The sequence below is a fragment of the Myotis myotis genome, unplaced genomic scaffold (assembly GCF_014108235.1).
Source record: "Myotis myotis isolate mMyoMyo1 unplaced genomic scaffold, mMyoMyo1.p scaffold_m19_p_5, whole genome shotgun sequence".
In the NCBI taxonomy this organism is placed as follows: Eukaryota; Metazoa; Chordata; class Mammalia; order Chiroptera; family Vespertilionidae; genus Myotis; species Myotis myotis.
In genome coordinates, this window is record NW_023416357.1 from 91852444 (window position 1) to 91865069 (window position 12626).

General features: G+C 42.7%; 1 protein-coding gene across 13 annotated transcripts in view; it reads right to left on the reverse strand.

The window, feature by feature from the left end:
• MRTFB (myocardin related transcription factor B) overlaps positions 1 to 12626 on the reverse strand; it is a 196429-nt gene that overhangs the window by 13645 nt on the left and 170158 nt on the right. For 10 of the 13 annotated variants that reach the window (XR_004967653.1, XR_004967652.1, XM_036310141.1 and 7 more), the window contains 5 exons: positions 8762 to 8894; positions 6489 to 7532; positions 5013 to 5147; positions 2147 to 2305; positions 1757 to 1894 (listed from right to left, as the gene is read on the reverse strand). Coding sequence is in view for 10 of the 13 variants with exons in the window: in XM_036310141.1 (XP_036166034.1) it covers positions 1757 to 1894; positions 2147 to 2305; positions 5013 to 5147; positions 6489 to 7532; positions 8762 to 8894 (1609 nt within the window). In the remaining 3 variants the exon portion in view is untranslated. Of the gene's footprint in view, positions 1 to 1756; positions 1895 to 2146; positions 2306 to 4866; positions 5148 to 6488; positions 7533 to 8761; positions 8895 to 12626 lie in introns of those variants that run through there. The other 3 variants (XM_036310146.1, XM_036310150.1, XR_004967654.1) reach the window with 3 other exon arrangements.

A 12626-nucleotide genomic window follows, 5' to 3' on the forward strand; every position in this document is an offset into this window, starting at 1 on the left:
CAATAATTATAACATTTTTATTTATAAAAACAAACAATTAAAGTTCCTAGTACTTTTTTAACGTATGGTACTGCGTAAAACATTTTCCTCTGTGAAGAGGGACCAAACAAAATTTACATAAGTATCTAGATTCGCTCCTTTTTCCATGGGCGTGAAAAACGAGAACACTCGTGAGCGGTCCTTAACAGATGGTGCACAAAACACGAGAAAACTGAGTGGTACGAAATGTGTTAATACAGATTGTAAAGCAGCGGTTCTCAACCTTCTGGCCCTTTAAAACAGTTCCTCATGTTGTGACCCCCAACCATAAAATTATTTTCGTTGCTACTTCATAACTGTAATGTTGCTGTTATGAATCATAATGTAAATATCTGATATGCAGGATGGTCTTAGGCAACCGCTGGGAAAGGGTTGTTCGACCCACAGGTTGAGAACCGCTGTTGTTGTAAGGAGATTTGTTCAAAGAGGATTTCCTAGAGTAGGTAGTATTTCAGTTAATTTTTTTAAATGTGAAGAGGTTAGCTAGATAAGAAAAAGGTGTAGGGGTCCCAAATTGCAGAGGGTGCAGGTGGGGCTGAGGGACCCTCTACCCCCATGCACGAATTTCGTGCACCGGGCCTCTAGTGTATAGAAGAAGTTGCAAAACTGCCATCCTTGTGGTGATAAATTTGTCAGTTATAAAAATGTGTAAAAGTATATTGCATACCTGAAAGTAATAGTGCATGTCAATGTGAATAAAAAGTAAAATGAAATGTCCTTTCTAATCCGTAGAGATTTTTGTACCTGACATCATGTGTTCTTTGTGCAGATAGATCCTCTCCTCTCTCTCCTCCCACCTTCCAGAAATCAATTACTGTATGATCCCACTTACATGTGGAATATAAAAAAAGCAAAATAAATGAAGAAAACCCCCCAGAAACAGACTCATCGATATGAAGAACAAGCTAGTGGTTGCCAATAGGAAGGGTTCAGGGGATGGAAATATAAAAAAGGTACATCCACTAAAAAAAGTTACAACAAAGTGAATACTGTATATATCTTATTCAATAAACATTCATTTAAAAGACTGAGTTATGAAGAAGTATGAGTCCAAATATATTTTAAAGATTTTATAATCATAAAAATGGGTTATATACAGCAGAATATTAATAAAAGGATTCTGGGTGGTAGGACCATTGGTCATTTTTCTCTATTTTTTTATAATTAGAAAACAAGTTATGCAAAGATTTTTCGAGAGACTAGATGTGAGCAAAACATAAATGTTTAGTGAAATGTTAGTAACAAGCTCTTCAGGAACACAGGAAAAACTGACATCAGATTGTTTCAAAACCTCAGACACATTGACATGTGTCTAAATCTACGAGAACTTAGGCGATGTGGTCAGAGCTGACTTAGTTATGGAAAACGAAGAAAAATCTATCAACTTGTCTATTTCCCTGAGAGGAGGATCTTACTCAGGAAAAAGAAAAGAGGGACCCGTGTAACAATCACATCTACCCTAACACAACCCATCCCTCGGCCCCAAAGGAGAAGTTGAAAGACAAACCCCGAAGTTCTGAGTAATTGCAGGTTACATGGCTGCTGAAACCTGCTTGGAAGTGGGGGTCTTTATAGTAAAGGATAATGTGATTTAAACATTTAAAATGCAAACAAGGCTCCTAGCCATGGACTTAGTATCTATTGGGGCAAGTCCACCTTAGAAAAGGGATTCAATTTGAGGATGACAGATGACATAGAAGCCACTGGCCCCACTTACCTCTGGAAGAGAGGACTGGGTACTGCGTGTCTGTTTGATGGCCTCCTCGTAGCGGGGAGGGTCTTTCGTCTTGGGAACTGGGCTCCCAAACAGAGAGTGCTGGACGACAAACGGCTGGGGTGGCGGGGGTGAGCTCGGCTGTGGCACAGAGGAGCACATGTCAGCTCTGGGCAGTAAGCTTCCTCACGCCCTGGCTGTTCCTCACGCATGGACCTCCTAGGCCAGTGAGGCTCTGACCAAAGACCTACCTGTGAGGCTGTCTTCACTGTGATATTTTCAGCTATTTCCCCCATGAATACTGATCTTCAGTCATTCCCAGCCTAAAGCTCTGGGCTTTGGGACGGTCTGTACCCAGAAAGCGTGTCACTGGAGCAGTGGCCGCAGGCTTACCTTGCTGGGAGGGCTCGGTCCGTTTTGCAGGGATGGAAGGGGCGCACTTCTGGACTGGAGAACGCTGCTGGACGTCTTGTTAACAAAGGGCTGCTGGACCGCTGGAGCGGGTGGTCTCTGATATGAAAGAACTGTATTGGATGCCGAGCTTGTGAAAACCTGAAATGAATAAGTATATTCCCATCAGTTTGCCCTTCCTACTAAAGAAAACCATGTTTTAAAACGGGTTGGTTAACTTTTTCTGTAAAGGGCCACAGGGTATACAGTTGAGGGTTTGTGGGCTGTGCTGTCTCCATGGTGACCGCTTCTCTCTGCTGTTGCAGCACAGAAGTGGCCTGGACAACATGCAAATGAATGTGTGGGCGGGCACCAGTACAATTTCATCTACAAAAACAGGCAGGGCTGGATTTGGCCCATAGACATGGTTTGCCACCCCACTGAGCATCAGTAGTCCCTTTGCTCGTCTTTGATGGCAGCATGACAGTATTTTTTGGGAAAGCAGAATTTCCTCAGCATAATTTCCCTAGTAAATGACAGCTGAATTTCTTAATTCCTCACTAGGGTGATCGCATCTATTCTGGCTTTACTGTTCACGACGAAGCTAATGATCCCAAGCCCACCTCTCTTCCAACCTTGCTCCCAAGTGCCAAAGTCACATTTACAAACATAAATTTGGGACATCTCAAATGTAATATATTCCAAACTAAACTTTTCCCTTCTTCCCTCTATCCCTAGCCTCTGAGAGAAAGTAATTGCTGGTTTTGCCTTCATATTTCTTTAAACTTTAGTAAATAGAGCCAGCAGTCTACTCTGCCTCTCCTCAGAGCTCACATTTCTTAGAAATGACCCTTGGATCAGGCCTCTGTTCTTGCTGTCTTAATCCAGGTCCTTATTATCTGCCACTGGAATCCTGCCCTAGCAACCAGGCCAAGCCCCCTGCCTGTCAACCCTCCACAATACAAGCTTAGCACACACCTGACGGAGCTCTGCCACTCAGTGGCTCCTCTGTCTTTAGGGTAAAAGCTAACCTTTGGCTGGCATACAAACACCTTCTCACTACCTGGCCCTTTTCCATGCTACCCGAAAGGCTACACATGCTGTGGCTATGCTCAGTTTTCCAGCTGCTTGGAAATTTCTCCAGATCCTCGCAAAGCCCCATTTAAAATCTGCCTCCTTCTGAGAAGCTGTCTGATCCATTGGGCAAAGCTGGGATTTCTTCCTGTGGAACTAACTGAAAATGTTCTGTTTAGTCCCTATTAAGAGCCAAAGGTTTTAAGGCCTTTTACGAATGTATGGCCAGACTATTGATATTTAACTGTATTTCACAGAACTGGTTTGCTCATAAAAATGTTTAATATACTTTATGCCACTCGTATTCAGAGAGTGAAAAACTTATCCCCTGTATTTTTATTGTAAATATACATAAGTATTTCTTAAACATGAAATTAGGCATGTGTGTGTTTATATTCCTCTAAACCAGGGGTGGGCAAACTTTTTGACTCGAGGGCCACAATGGGTTCTTAAACTGGACCGGAGGGCCGGAACAAAAGCATGGATGGAGTGTTTGTGTGAACTAATATAAATTCAAAGTAAACATCATTACATAAAAGGGTACGGTCTTTTTTTTTTTTTAGTTTTATTCATTTCATACGGGCCGGATCCGGCCCGTGGGCCGCAGTTTGCCCACGGCTGCTCTAAACAGTACGACTTATCTGTCAACACCTCTTTTAAAAGGTTGAATTTCCTAATACTTGGTAAAACATACACAAAAACTTCTTCCTTTAAATTGGGAGTAATGGTTCCTAATTCTAGTATTTTGAGATCAGTGAATAAGCCCTTATTTATCCTGTCTAGATAATGTTTTTCTTTTCCCCTAAAACCAAGAAAACGGTCTCAACATTTAAACATTCACTAAGCTTATCACTACACTAATATGTCATTTTCAGCCCAAAGTAAGTAATATGCAGAACTTCGCATTTTTCAGAGGAGAGTCCAAAAGAGAGCATGTGTGTTCATGTGCCTGTTCTGACCCGAGAGGTCGTTTCTGTCTGTCCCTCAAGCTCTCAGCCCAGACAGCTCACCCCACCCTGGGGCATATCGACAGGTCTATTTAGTTATCTAGGTTCCTTTATGTTAAAGATGGAAATTCTGGGACTAATACTAAGTCTCAAGGTTTGTAATAGTAAGACCTTGGGATTTTTCTGACAAGGAGATGTGCACACAGCGCCACCTACTGGATGGTGGGAAGTCTGGTTGGGGCTATTTAACAGAATTTTTAGGTGGAACTCCTTTAGAGGACAGTGAGCCCTAGATCAACACCATCATTTTAAAGATGAGGAAACTGACACTCAGAGAAAGGCAGTGAACTGTGCACAAGGCCCATCACGTAGCTGAACCAAAATGAGAGCCAGACCCAGGCTATCTGGTTCTCAATCCATGAGATGGCAAACTCAAAATACAGAAACGTCTTACTCAAGAGATACATTTCAGAAAATGTCTTTTTCTTCAAATATCTCTTCCCAGGGAACAGCACCTTTCCCTCTACAAAAATGGTTAATTTAAGAAAAATTTAAGCCCAACAAGATTCTACATATAAAGATTGAAAAAATACCTTTGAAATGTTTACTTAGAAAAGGAGGTGAACTGTTAAGCTACCTTTTAGTAATAAAGAACTCTCTTTCCCAAAAACTTGGATAATCTGCAGACAAATGGCCTCTGACCTGAGGCTCCCGCGGGAGATGGATCGGGAGATGCTTCGCAGCAAGAACACAGCGAGCTCCCCGGAGGAGGCCCCTGTGACGATGCTGAGTGGTCAGGCAGATGCGGGACCAGTCAGCCCCGTCTGTCGCCCTTCAGCGTCACCAACCTTTCTGACTTGCGGCTGACTGAGCACGTGCGGGGTGAACGTGCCTGGCTGCTGGGGCCCAGTCTGTGCCAAGCCCGAGGACAAGGCGGTGGCTGCTCTCTGAGGCTGAGTCTGGACTCCTGCTTGTGGTGGAGTCTAGGAGGCAAAGTAGATAAATAAAAATAAATCAATTTAATTGTCAAAGTCAAAGTTAGAATCAAGAGTTAGGTGTGAGATAACTGGTCATGTGGGGGATCTTATCTAAAATGAAATAAGATAAAATGTTTACAGATATATACTTCAACTCATCAGCACCTAAATTTGAGCCTTAACAATTCTAAACCATAGAGTTAAACACCAGACCAGTTATTTTCATGCTCTTATTATTCCTTAAGTGACTAAGATGTTCATTTGAAATTTTTGTGAGAATAGAAAACTGAAGTAAAAACCTGTAGCGGCTCTACACCTAATAGGTCAGGTGTTACAATGATTTTAAGAGCGGCAGGGAAACTGTGAGGCCTGAGTCTAAATTCCTGCGTTTAAGCTGCAATGCGTCCCCTCTCTGGAGACAGTCAGCACGTGCTGGCACACACAGGTCCAGAAGGAAATGCGGTTCTTCTCCTAAATGTCAATCCTCAGGGAAGATTTGGACAGAATAGTAGTTTAGGAAAGCGACATTAAAGAGCAACTTACCATTTCACAGACTCTAAAGGTGAAATGGGAATTAGGATTTTCGCAAATGCCAAGGACCTGTGGGTTACCTCTGCTCAGGATATCTGGGTGGTCAAGGCTGAGGAGCACCACTGCATGTGGCCGTTTGTTAAAACCCACGGGAATCACGTTACATAAACACCGTAAGGTCAATGCCCAGGTTGCGTGGGCATAGAAGGAAATGACACAGTAACTCCGTGTCCTCAGTAGCATCCTCACTCTAACTTTGGTGGTGGCCTTTTCCTTAGTGCAGGCACCTTCACATCGATGGTGCCTTTCAGGGACATGTGGGAGGCAGAATATAAGAGTGGACATAAGAGTCAAAAGGCTGAGGTTTAAACACTAGCTCTGTCCTTGGGCAACTTGCCAAACCTCAAGGGCCTCAGTTTCCTTATCTAGAAATGGGTTTATCACTTGGATTTTCTGGGGGAAGGGAGGAGGAAATGAAGTAAGCTGTTTAAAATACTTGAGGCTGTGCCTTGTGCATAAGAAGTCCTCAGTAACAGTAGTTATCACGATAATGCCATAGGTATGTAAAAACATGTATGATCCTGTGTTCATTAAAGGTGAAAGGTAACAGAAATAGAAAAGCATCCCCATTTTTTACTACCTAAAAAGAGTGCTGATGTTCGAATTTTTGAATGTCCCCCCACCGCACCCCCACCAACAGTTTTCTGCTTCCGTGAAGCCTGATTTGGATGCATCTGTGAGAAAGCTCAGGTGTGTGTCCTGAGTGTCCATTCCATGTGGGCTGTGAGGCAAGTAGTTAGAAGACAAACTTCACACCTGGAGTTTGAGGCTGCCCACGGGGAGCTGCACGGAGGTGACACTGGAGCCCTGGATGGACACTGGCAGCAGCAGCTGAGCAGTTTGCGTGGTCAGCAAAGCCTGCGGCTGAGCGACAACAGCAGGCGGCGGCTGTCCCTGGGAGCTCACGTAAAACTGTGGGACCACGCTCGGCTGCTCTGCCTGGGCCACAGGGACCTCTTGCTTGATCACTACAGCCTTTTTGGCGACAAGGGTCTGGCCACCCGCAGAGACAGGCTGCCCCACAGAATGGCTGGCTCCCGGGACAGGCTGCCTGGGGCTGGAGCAGTTCGTGAGTGAGGTCTCGTCTTTGACGGAGGAGCCCACACTGCCCTGTTTCTGCTCTGACTGGCTGACAGAATGAGCAGGGGCGCTGGGCTGGGGGTCCAGCGGCCGCCGCTGCTGCTGCTGCCCTCGTTTTTCAACCTCCAGTTGCATTTTCAGAACTTCCACGAGCTTTTGCTCTTGTTCCAGTTTCCTCTTTAGCTCTTCGATCTGCTTCTCTTTCTCCTGAAGCTTGCGATCCTTCTCAGCTGCGTCCAGTTCCAGAGTGGACAGAGTGCTGCTGGTGGGACTCAGGCTGTCTTCGTTACTGGTCACTCTCAAAGGAGATGAACACAAGAACTGGGATGGAGACATCATGGTCATAATCTCGGTGAAAGTGTCGGCCATGTTTGTGTCCTCAGTGCTGAGACTGGACTGTTCGGAGGGAGACGGTGAGATTGGCAGAGGCGAATTAACATTTTCCACGTGGATCACGTTGCTGGTTCCAGCAGGTGGCAGTTCTGCCTTGAGAGGGGAGCCCGAGCTCGTCACACAGTTATGCAGGGTGGGGACTGGCACCGCCATGGTGACTTCTGGGCTAGTGGTGACGACGGCAGATGTCGACACTGCCACGATGCCGTCAGCAGCAGCGCCATTGCTGTTCATCTCCTGGTAGGGTTTCAGGCGTTCGATAAGGTTTGGTTTGGTGCCTGACACTGGAAGACCTCTTAGCTTCAGTTCTGTTTTCAGTTCTGATACCTGGAAGAACAAACAAATCAGCTCTCTTTGTCTGGTATAGCTTTCTGACAAGTCTACAGGACACTTTTGTGGCCAGGACAACTCCATATTATTGCACAGCTGAAAGTGGGGCCATTTCACATTACAGACCTGAGCAATTCAGAAGGCCAGTGATAATAAACAAGGGTTTTTAGAGGGCGATTCCTCTGTTATGTCAAAGAAATGATTTACTACCAGAAATGAATAATTACTATATGCCAGACACTGTTGGAAGTGGTTTATTCTTTCAAGTGATCTTCCCATGCGGTGTTGGTATTATTGTTTCCATTTTAAAGAATAGAAGAAGATCAAGGAAAGAGAGGTTGAATCACTAGTCCAAGCTACCACAGATAACAGACGGCTGAGCTGGAGCAGAAACCCAGAAAGGCTGCCCTGGAGATCATGTTCTTAACACATTGTTTGCGGGTAGTTTTTATCGCACGCTAACAGGTGGCGCGGGCCATTTTTGCTAATTTTTTGCGCAAATGGCAATGTTCAGTAAAATTACGATAACTTTAGTTTTACATATTTTTTTCAATGAAACTTTTTGTGATTTACTATAAAATGTATACTGAATTATTTTTCTTAGAATCGCACTGAATGTGTGGCGAGGCAGAGAATTGTGTGAAGGGATGACTCTACGCAGTTGAATAGATTACCGTTATACCTGGAAGTACATACATAATTCACCATTGTATGTGTTAGAGACCCAAATTTTGTCCTTTGGCATTCGTATATCTGCATGTTAGCATCCCTTTAGAGCAATAAAAAAGTATAAAAATAAACGTATTTATACATTACCCGCATTCTACGGGTAGTCTATAAAAAATGTATTAATACGTGTCCCGCGCTCTACTACCAGTCAGCGTAAAACATATAAATACGTTTCCCGCATACATGTGTTAACTGTTACGTTTCCCTGCTTCTCCCAAACTTGGCAATGAGCAGGAAAGGAAAAAATCTGCCTCTGAAGTCAGAACAGGTATGGTGCTGACACACAGCATATGGTCAATAAATGAGAGTTATTACTGGTCATTGTAATCACATTGTAAAATAAACTTAATGGACGCAAAAGGAAAGTACCGCTATAAGGGTTATCATATTGTTGGTAAAGTTGAATGTATACCGAAAACTACCTGCTAGACAAATCTGGCAAATCATTTACACTTCTATGGTACAAAGGATGAATAGACTCTACTTGGAATTATCACCTTTAAGTCATCCAAGCTGGGAGGCAGAGGTCCTGGCTTCCTCACAGGAGCAGATGCATTCTGTCTTGGTGTGTTAGGTGTGGTATTATTCAAAGCTGAATTGCCACTGTTGTTATTTTTGTCGTTGAGAGGCCTTCAAAAGAAAAGGAAATTTAGAGTTTATAATAAAACTAGTGGTCTGGTGCACAGATTTGTGCACATTGAAAGGAAATTAGAGGAAATTAATTAGAAGAAAGCATTATTCGCCCTTTCTCTATAATAGAAGTGTCAGAGATGAAAGAAAATTAGTAAAATGTATATGAAAATAATATATAAATTAATAAATAACAAAAACATATAAAAACAAAAACATGATATAAAAACATTGATAAAAACAATGACTGATAAGTTGATTAAACTTATTCTAATATCTCCCTGTATACCACATTAAGAGTAAAAACACTTTCAGAGTGCTTGACTAATTTCCCTTGTGATGAAGTATTTACAACTTTAACGTCAGGTGCTCTTCGAACTCGAGAGAAAGCAACATATAACTGACCATGTCTGGAAATGGGTTCAGGTAGGAATATTCCTACCCTGTGTAGAGTTTGTCCTTGTGATTTATTAATAGTCATTGTAAATGCTGGCATCACAGGAAACTGTCTTCGAATTAATTTAAATGGGAGGCCAGTGTCAGATGGGGACAAATCAATTCTTGGAATCAGGACAACCTCTCCTTCTGCAGATCCTATTAATACTTCAGCTTCGATTATGTTAGGTCGCAATCTTGTGATAATAAATCTAGTACCATTACAAAGACCTCATTTACTACTAATATTTCTCAGTAGCATGATGATTACACCTACTTTCAATTTTAATTTATGACACGGCATTTCCAAAGGAGTAATATTATTAAGAAATTCGATGGAAAAATTCTCCTTTTTGGCATCATCCATTGAATTGATGGAATCACTTTCTTTCAGCTTCAGAGGTACGTTATACCAACAGTTGGTCTTCATATACATTTTGTCAATGACACTGGCTTCTTTAGGCTTCAGAGGTACGTTGTGCCAATAGTTGGTCTTCAGACATACTCTGTCGACACTGCTTTCTTTCAGCTTCAGAATGTCGACAAAAACAACCAAATTCACGATTGACAATGACAGATCGAAACACACGCATGTGATTGGTGCCAGTGAGAGCTTTGTATGTATCGCACATGCGCGAGTCAACGTTTATTTTTAAATTGCCAGTGCGTGTCATATGTACCAGCCAGTTGGTCGGTCGTACGGTCAGTCACTTAGCCTTTTATATATATAGATAATGTCTGGATTTGACATTGCTTCTGCTAAAAATTTGACTATTAGGTTAGGAGGAGAAAAATACCATGGTCATGTAACTCAATACGGTAAAGATGTCGATCAAATCAGGTCCCAATAAAAATCCCTGCAGGTTGTGCTTGCTTTGCAGAGATTCAGAAAGTGATTCTAACCTTTATATGGAAATGCAAAGCACAAAGAATGGCCATGGCAGCTCTAAAGAAGAGCAGAGCTGGGAGAGCCATACCACCAGATACTGACAATTATTACAAAGCCAGTTTACTCACATGGTGTGGTGCTGGTGCAAGGACAGAACCACAGACACATCGAGATCAGAAAATGCAGAAACAGACTCCCACATACATCAGCCTTGGGGTTATCACAAAGGTGACACCCACTGCAGTTCCATCAAATGGTACTGGCCACACTGGATATTCATGCAGGAAAAAATACTGCTTCTGATGGACCCCTACCTCGTATCATCTTCAAAAACCTAAATGTGGCCCTAGCCAGTTTGGCTCAGTGGGAAGAGCGCCGGCCTGCGGACTGAAGGGCTCTGGGTTTGATTCTGGTCAAGGGCATGTACCTTGATTGCAGGCTCGATCCCCGGCCTGGTCTGGGGAGTGCGAAAGCAACTAATCAATGTGTCTCTTTCATATTAATGTTTCTATCTCTCTCCCCCTTCCACTCTCTCTAAAAAAAAATCAATGGAAAAATATCCTTAGGCAAGGATTAATAAAAACAAACAAACAAAATTCCTAAATGTGAATTTTGAAAACAATAAAGCTTTTAGAAGAAAACTAGGATAATATCTTCGTGGCCTCTGGATAGAAAATATTTCTTAAACAGGACACAAAAAGCACTAAATACAAGGGATACCTTTAAGAGGGTGAAAAGACAAGTCAAAGCCACTGAAGAAATATTTGTAATACATTTTTTTTCTGACAAAGGCCTCATATCTACCATATACTAAGAGTCTTGCAAATCAGTAAGAAAAAGACAGAAAACCCAATGGGAAAATCTTGGGTAAGCATATCACAAGAAAGGATATCCTAATGATCAATAAATATGTGAACAAGACCTTAACCTCAACAGGTAGGAGGAAAATGCAAATGAAATGCACAACAGAACACCACCACACATCCAGAAGGACTGCTGCTAGACCAACACTGCCAACACCAACTACTTGGAACAGTCAGGACTGTCCCATACACAATTGCCAGAACTGTGCACTGGGATAACCACTCTGGAGAACTATTTCACAGTATCTACTTAAAAAAACCCATGCCTATCCTCTGACCCACCAATTCCATTCCTGACAGACACCTGACAAAGACATACATTTGTCAGCCATAAGATGCAGGCGAGGATATTTATTATGTCATTTTTCATATCAGCCCCAATGGGAAGCAACCCAACTGTCCATCAAGAGTATGATGGGTAGACAAATTACAGTGTACTATTCAGCAAAAATGAACTGCTATTTGCACCAGTGAAGATGCATCTCACAAACAGGTTGAGCAAAAGGAGCCAGACACATGTGTACTATAGGTTTGCATTTATATAATGTTCAAAAGCAGGCAAAACTAATCTACAGGATAGAAGTCAGGATAGTCACCAAGAGAGGACTGATAATGTCGCATGTCTTTCTTTTCAAAAAAATTTTTATTTTAGAGAGAGAGGGAAAAGGAGAAACACTGATCTGCTGTTCTACCTATCTTATGCATTTATCTGTTGATTATTGTATGTGCCTGGACTGAGGATCGAACCCACAACCTTGGCATATCGGGACAATGCTCTAACCAACCAAGCCACTTGGCCAGGGCTAATGATAATGTTCCACTTATTTTTTTAAATTAAATAATTTGTACAATGTCATTTTTTAAAAATATTTTTTTGTTGATTTCAGAGAGGAAGGGAGAGGGAGGGAGAGAGAAACATCAATGATGAGAGAGAATCACTGGGGATCGAGCCCACAGCCCGGGCATGTGCCCTTGACTGGAATCGAACCCAGGACCCTTCATTCCACAGGTCAACGCTCCATCCACTGAGCCAAACCGGCTAGGGCATGTTCCATTTCTTGATGTAGGTGGTAATATGGGCATGCTTACTTTGGCATCAATTTTCACTTATGACTTATGAACTTTTCTGTATGTAAGATATACTTCATTTAAAAAAGTTTTTTCAAAAATGTTGGTTAAGCAGTTGTCAAGTTCCAAAGTTAGGTGCTTTGTACCAATTTCCTTAAAAGCACCAAACTGAGGCCCCCCAATGACTTCTTTTTACTGTGCTACTCCTGGCATTGAAATGCAAACAATGGCATTTTCTTCTCTGGTGGCTGACACCTATTAAAGAAGAGGGGACAGGGTGGCTGACACGGTGCAGTCACCTTCATTGAGGCCAAGGCTTTACCATCATATAAACAGGTACTGACACCAGTGAGACTCTGAATCCCACACTCTGAAAGTGGGCTCTGCGGTGATGGCAGGAATGGGGTGGGGTCCGCAGCTGGATGACCTTTCTCAACTGAGATTTAGGAAGCCTGTGTTTGAAGCCAGTTCTGGCCT